This window comes from Argentina silus (genome assembly GCF_951799395.1).
Source record: "Argentina silus genome assembly, chromosome: 3".
NCBI lineage: Eukaryota > Metazoa > Chordata > Actinopteri > Argentiniformes > Argentinidae > Argentina > Argentina silus.
In genome coordinates, this window is record NC_139657.1 from 9,326,259 (window position 1) to 9,333,758 (window position 7,500).

General features: G+C 49.2%; 2 protein-coding genes across 2 annotated transcripts in view; both read right to left on the minus strand.

Annotated features, from left to right (window-relative positions):
- The window catches only part of ptprq (protein tyrosine phosphatase receptor type Q), a gene marked incomplete at its 5' end in the record, with an annotated part of 50,184 nt that extends 47,275 nt beyond the window's left edge, over window positions 1-2,909 (minus strand). The window contains 6 exons of the mRNA XM_083665733.1: window positions 1-93; window positions 986-1,203; window positions 1,553-1,663; window positions 2,054-2,204; window positions 2,467-2,592; window positions 2,865-2,909. The exon at window positions 1-93 is cut by the window's left edge and continues 88 nt beyond it. Of these exons, the coding sequence (XP_083521859.1) occupies window positions 1-93; window positions 986-1,203; window positions 1,553-1,663; window positions 2,054-2,204; window positions 2,467-2,592; window positions 2,865-2,909 (744 nt within the window). The remainder of the gene's footprint in view (window positions 94-985; window positions 1,204-1,552; window positions 1,664-2,053; window positions 2,205-2,466; window positions 2,593-2,864) is intronic.
- A 2,205-nt stretch (window positions 2,910-5,114) lies between these two features.
- Window positions 5,115-7,500, minus strand: part of otogl (otogelin-like) — a gene marked incomplete at both ends in the record, with an annotated part of 34,642 nt that continues 32,256 nt past the window's right edge. The window contains 5 exon segments of the mRNA XM_083665734.1: window positions 5,115-5,315; window positions 5,616-5,695; window positions 6,846-6,867; window positions 6,869-6,895; window positions 6,897-6,919. Of these exon segments, the coding sequence (XP_083521860.1) occupies window positions 5,115-5,315; window positions 5,616-5,695; window positions 6,846-6,867; window positions 6,869-6,895; window positions 6,897-6,919 (353 nt within the window).

Sequence of the window (7,500 nt, forward strand, 5' to 3'; positions counted from 1 at the left end):
AAAACAGTCTGTCTGATTGGCTGGCAGTGATGACGTCACAGCACTTGTCAGGTTGTAGCCGGATCCGTCAGACCAACGGGGCTGGCCCTCTTCCTGTAGAGAGACACGAGAAAGAAACACATTTGTAGTCCATTAAGTGCCATGTGTAGTCCATTAAGTGTCGTTTGTAGTCCATTACATGTCATTTGTAGTCCATTAAGTGTCATTTGTAGTCCATTAAGTGTCATTTGTAGTCCGTTAAGTGTCATTTGTAGTCCGTTATGGGTCATTTGTAGTCTGTTAAGTGTTAAGTGACTTCTTGGGCCTAGGAAAGGGCATGTCAGCAAACAGCCAGTGTAAGAACTGACAAGTCATCACCTTGGTAGATGATACACAAACACACCTCTCCTTTAAGGAGTCAACCCTGAGCTGTCTCTGAGGGGTTTGTGTTTATAAAGTAAACAGCATGAATGCCACCATAGGCTCTTTTTCACCAACATACTCACACACACTCACACTCACACTCACACTCACACTCACACTCACACTCACACTCACACTCACACACACACACACACACTCACACTCACACTCACACTCACACTCACACTCACACTCACACACACTCATCACAGCTTCCCAGAGATCTCCTAGAAGTGGTCGAGACCCTAGTACGGGCCGTCTCTCAAATCAGGTGGTCTTGAATGATATGTTCCTGAATACCATAGCTGATCTCTCAAACCAACTAAAATCCAATTTTATTGGTCACATATGTCCCATACAGCCGTAAGTGATATAGCTTTTTGAATCGAGCTCCTCGGGCTACAACAATCAATAAATCAACAACACGATATAATAAATTAATAATAAAGCAATAAAACAATCATCTCTGACACATTCTAACCCGTCTCAGGTGGTGTGTGTGTGTGTGTGTGTGTGTGTGTGTGTGTGTGTGTGTGTGTGTGTGTGTGTGTGTGTGTGTGTGTAGGGTGAGGAAGTGTGTTACCTGTCGGTCGTTGAGCGCGGTCCACAGCAGAAGCAGGGTGTTGTGGGTAAGCAGGTGAGAAGAGATGAAGAGGAGGTCTTCCTGCTTTTTAAGGTCGGCCAGGTGACTTCCTCCAGCCACGCCCCTACAGGTACGCTGGGCGTCGACCCACCCCAAACCCCTCCCTCTTACGCTGTAGCAGCTCCTCCTACTCGCCAGCCAGCCAATAGGACACTGGGCTGCAGAGAGAGCCGGTGGTCAACTCACAGTCAACAACAGTCAACTTCAATCAGTCGATCTAGATTCTAGAGAATCGATTGGTCAACTTACGGCGTGCCTGAGGGAAGGGGATCTATCACGTTGAGGTGTGTGTGTGTGTTTCAAGTTTCAAGGTTATTGTTACGTCTCATAAACAAGTGCAGGGAGTCAAATTCTTAGGCTCGGTTCCATGACAATGCAGCATACAATACAAATAATACAAATAATACAAATACGCAGTAGTGCAATGAAATAAGGACAAGACAATAAGTGACATAGTACAGATAGAGTGTGTGTGTGAGTGTGTGTGTGTGTGTGTGTGTGCTGTACCTGTCTCCACGTCAACGCTGAATCTCTGCATCAGGGTGATGTGGAGGTGTGTGAGGGTTGTAGTCACCTCTCCTGTGAGGCTGTAAGGTGTGCCAGGCTGCAGACCTCTCACTGTGTACCAGGAGTGTGTGTGTGATGGGTGTGTGTCCAAGGTGTGTGTGAGAGTTTGTGTGCGAGCGTTGTGTAGTCTGAGGGAAGTGAGGGTCTGTCCTCTCTGGAGTCGACAGGCGAGGAGAACAGAAGTGGTCGTACCCTCAACATGGAAAGAGGACGGAGGGACTGGAGCTACACACACACACACACACACACACACACACACACACACACACACACACACACACACACACACACACACACACACACAGGAGATGGGAGAGAGACCAGTTATAAACACATTATGACTAACCTGTTGCAACCACACCATTTTCAGTGTCCATGTCCACATGTTTTCTAACAGGGCCGTGGTAGTTAGGGGTCAGAGGTCATCAGTCCGAGCCTCACCTATGTGAAAGGTCTTTGTCTCCAGTGTGGTGTTGTCTCTAATGGCTCTCAGTGTGATGTCATGTCCTCTTGTTGGGTCCTCAGCCAATCGCAGCAGTACCCTGCAGCAGTCTGGAGAACATGCCGAGCGACCTATCGGGTCCAACCACACCTGGGGGGGGGGGGGGGGGGGAGAGAGAGAGAGAGAGAGAGAGTGTCAAGTATCTGTAATAACATCAAGAGCACAGAACTGGTCAGTTCTGAGGATATTACAGTGTAATATTGGTCCATCCCTACATGGCATCTAGTGACTACTCATCTGTAACACCACGTCACAGTTTTTCTCATCAGTTTGGAGGTTTCTGTTAGAGGTTTGGTTTTTGTATGTCGTTGTACAGAGGTTGTGTGGTGGTTGTTTGGCAGGCTGTTCAGACCGTGCGGTTGCGTGCGGTCCTGTGGGTGACTGTGTAGAGCTCTGGATCCTGACCGGAAGGAAAGTGACCAAATGCAACTTCGACCACGACAGGGTCTGACCGCAGCACGCAGGACAGACTCACCACCTGAGAGGGACGGTGGGGGGGGGGAGATGTTACAAGTTATTGGAATATTTCGTCGATTTGAAAAGCTTTGTTTCATCCATTTCATGCACCTTATCAGCAGTTACACTTGGCTAGGCTGATTACATCCTGAGTTATTGTTTAACTACATGACATAGGCATATTATTTGTTTGACTAGGTCTTAGTCAACCAAAGGAGCATAATGGTTTGTGTGTGTGTGTGTGTGTGTGTGTGTGTGTGTGTATGCGCGCGTCAGATAAAAGTTTGGTCTTACCTGACATAACCCCGCCAGCAGCCACAGACGAGTCGTTCCATCCATAAGGACCGCGGTTCACTTCATCTCACAGCGAGAAGCGGCACACACTCGTCCATCAAAGATATCTAATAAGAAATAAGCACAAGTCGCATAACATGAGTTACATTCAGAGAGCACACAAAGGTGAAACATCCATTCAACATACACATTCAATATGCATTTAGGCTTACAGATAACTGACACTTGCGCGTAAAACACGGATTCTCAAGTTGCTGTGGAGAGTGTCGTTGATGAAATTTAAAAGTTCCAGTCAGGATTACAAATTGAAGTAATCTGCCGCAGCTGCTTAGAGCTTCGTACGTGTCGAGCAGACACAGAGGTCAGAGAGACGGGACCGTCCTGTCCTGTCTCTGGTGTTTCTCCTCACAGCTGAAGTCACCACGCAGCTCTGCGTCACAAAAAAAGTAATCTTTGAATTTAGCGCGCTCTCGGCGCCGGCGCCCCGCGGCATCATTCCGAGAAGCGGAGGCTCGCGTGGAGGCGCGCAGTGTGTGTGTGTGTGTGTGTGTGTGTGTGTGTGTGTGTGTGTGTGTGTGTGTGTGTCTGTGTGTGTGTGTGTATTGGGACCAATTTGTTCTGGCTCTGCCGCCCTTTCCTCTTTGTTGGGATAAGAGCAGGTCACCATGACAACCAAGGCACACAGCCACTCCAGAGTGGGACTCTTGAGGAGAGAGAGAAAGAGAGAGAGTGTAGTGATTCCTACTTAAGTAACTTTTCAGGGCTCATCACACACACACATACACACGTGTGCGCGCGCGCACACACACACACACACACACACACACACACACACACACACACACACACACACACACACACACACACACCACACACCACACACACGTTTCAGTCTATTAATTTCTAGGTTGTAACCACTCAGCCTCTTGCTCACAGGGTCATGCATTGCTAATCAATCCTGTGTGTGTGTTCCGCAGGAGAAATCAAAGCAGAACACTGTGTGTGTGTGTGTGTGTTATTTGTGAGTGTGTGTGTGTGTGTGTGTGTGTGTGTGTGTGTGTGAATGTCCAGAGAGCGGATGGATGTGTGGTGGAGGCATTGGCCCATATGGAATGTGGAGAATGTGAAAGAGAGAAATGATTGACTGATGAAGGACCAACTCTGGAGAGGGTTTCTGCTGCTGACCACTGGGCTCAGGAGACGGGAGGAGCACACAAACATCTAATGACCAGCTACTGCCTCTCTCTCTCACACACACACACACACACACACACACACACACACACACACACACACACACACACACACACACATACACACACACACACACACACACACACACACACAAGAGAGGAGACTCCTACATAATTATAACACATCAGGAGTGAAACACAAACAGCCATCAGCATGTAACCTGCTGCAATCAGAAAGGGAGTGTGTGTGTGTGTGTGTGTGTGTGTGTGTGTGTACATAGGAAGAAAAGGACAAAAGAGTGTGTGGGAGAGACAGTGGGTCACCAACCACCTGGACTGTGTCCTGTGTTCCTCGGGAATGCTAGAAATCCCCCTGCTAAAGGATTTGAATCATCAAATCATCAAACAAACTCAGACACAATGAGACGCTGTTCAGGGTTTTATTGGACTATTCCATTTCAATATACAAATACTATGAACCGCGTATAGACAGATAATGGATAATCACATTAGCAATTGATTAAAGGTCCCTAAGGGAAAAGTTACATACAATTGTTGTGTAAAAGCTTTACAGTTGGAATAAATGTGTACTGTGCTAAGTCATTGTATCAATAGAAATCAGAACGCCCGTGAGGAAGCCAAAAACTCACTGATATAACAAAAAAAAAAGCAACATTGGCCTTCACTGTGACTAACCGATGTTATTATTCATAAAAAAACTCCTCCAATGACAGTCTATAGTCCTAGCTGCAAACTAGGTATCAGTGTAAAGCACTAGGTCTCTTAACTGGGTGACTACAGCAGACTGAAGGATTATGGACACTAAAGTGCAGACTTGGCTATCTGTCTGGTTTAACCTCAGCCATGGGGGGGGGGGTCTACACCCTTCCTCTGTCCCTTGATCATCGCTAAGACCTCCTCGCTCATCCTTCGCTAGACTAGAACAAACGACCACCGGGGGACGTGGCTATTTAAATACTCATTCATTAGTGCTGTACAATCTCTCGCTCTCGCTCTCGCTCTCGATCCACACGTCCGCAATCAGTCTTCTCTCTATCTAGTTCCACTGGCAGGAGCAGTCCAGGGGCTCCTGGAAGCTGTAGTCCACTTGCGTGGAGTTGCGGGAGCAGTAGAGTGTGACGGAGCGGGATTGTAGTCCGCTCTCCCTACAGCACTTACAGAACCTGGCATGACTGTTAATGTTGAAGTTAAATATGGTGGCGGACGGACACTTCCCGTCACAGGAATACACAGTCACCTGAGAGAGAAGGGGGGGGGGAAGGTGGGGGGGGGGGGGGGGGAGGGGGAAATACAGATATCATACTCTATACAGTTTTGGAGTTGATTTCTGAATTGAGTTGTTCCCCTCCTCTCTTTCTCTCCCTCCCTCCATCTCATCCCCCACCCCTGTCCTCTATCCTTCCCACCCCACCCTTGTCCTCTACCCCTCTATCCCTCTACCCCTCTATCCCTCTATCCCTCTGTCCCTCTGTCCCTCTATCCCTCTATCCCTCTGTCCCTCTACCCCTCTACCCCTCTACCCCTCTGTCCCTCTCACCGGTGCGTTGCTTCTGCAGTCATCTTTTCGGATCGTGGTGCGTATGGCCACGCGCTTACACGTCTTACCGTCCTCTTTACCTACACACACACACACACATTCACATACAGAAAAGCACTCAGGTACACACAAATACATAGATACACAAAAACACAAGTACACACACACACACACACACAGGCACAGGCACACACACACAGGCACACACAGCACACACACACACACATGCACACACACACACACACACACATGCACACACACACACACACACACACACACACACACACACACACACACACACACACACACACACACACACACACAGGCACACACACAGGCACACGCACACACACACAGGCACACACAGGCACACACAGGCACACACACAACACACACACACACACACACACACACACACACACACACACACACACACACACACACACAGGGGAGCACAACTCCGAAAAAAATGAACAGAAGAGCACAACACTCAACACCCCCCCCCCTCCCCCCTCTCTACACACACACACACACACACACACACACACACACACACAAGCTTTCATCCTCAGCCACAGAGCCCTGTCACTCTCCCACAGTCAAAGCCTATTGAGCCGGGCTCTTTGTTGCCTAGCAGTGGGGGCTCACTTTGATTGACAGCGAGGTGACCAGGGGGGTTAGTTCTCACTCCAGAGGTCCAGCTCTCCCATTGGCTACTGATCAGAACTTGACCTTACATTCTAACCAATCGGGGCCTGTCACGCGGAGGAATGGAATGTTTGGTGGCTGCAACATGGCGTCTGGCTCTAGCTGCCCAGACTGTTTACTCTGGAGACTCCGTTTACTCTGGTTTCAAACTGTGTTGGGTTCAACACTGGGTCATGCTGGGAGACACTGTCATAGGACTCTGTTCTAGAGAATCAGGTGAAGTTTGTGTAATTGTTTGTGTAAAAAATATTTATGTAGTTATGATATGACTTAGTCGTGAACAGACAGACAGACAAGAAGGACGACAGATGGACAGACTCGCTTGGTCGTGCACACACACACGCTCACACGCACGCACGCTCACTTGCACGCACGCACGCACGCACGCATGTACACACACACACACACACGCACACACACAGAATAGTAGGCCTAGACGCACAGAGCTCTGAGGCTGTGTGAGAGTGAATGTCAGGGAGCGGGTGAAGCATGGTGAAGGTTAAAGGTGAAAGGTGGTAGTACCTTTGTCACAGTTAGTACTACCAGGTGGGGGTTACGGGGTTAACGGTAAACCGGTAAAACACCCACTCCAGAACCTGGCAGCACCGTCGGAGGGGGAACAGGGCCGGGTTAAGAGAACGTTAGGAGAACACACAGGGTTACGCTGGGTTTGGCACACACAGATCATCACCGGTTATCACACAACACAACACAAAGAGGATGGAATCAGCACAGTGGGCTGCATGCACGCCATTTGGGACTCCTGCGGGAGTCACTCAGAGGAAGCCAAGACGGCCTGTCATTTGGGGGTCAGACACTACAGAGCAGCCGATTGGCCGAACTCTAACCGCGGAGCGCCCCCCCCCCCCCCCCCCCCCCCCCCCCTCCCCCCCCCAATTGGCCAAACTGCACAGTCAGGGCTAAAGCAGGCAAGCGGGCGAGGCTGCAGAGCCGGGTCCACGGGGAGAGGACTTTATCTGGTTTAGGAACAGTTTACAATGTGAAAATGGTGCATTTAAAAAGGATAGTTCATCCCGATGGCTCTCCTCCTTATGGATACCCCCTGAGAGATAGCCACCCTATGCTTGGGTTGGATGACCGGGCAAGCAGTTTAACACAAAGGATTCATTGAGTGCAAAAAATAATGGGAGCGGTGGGACCCCTGTTAGCAAGCTCT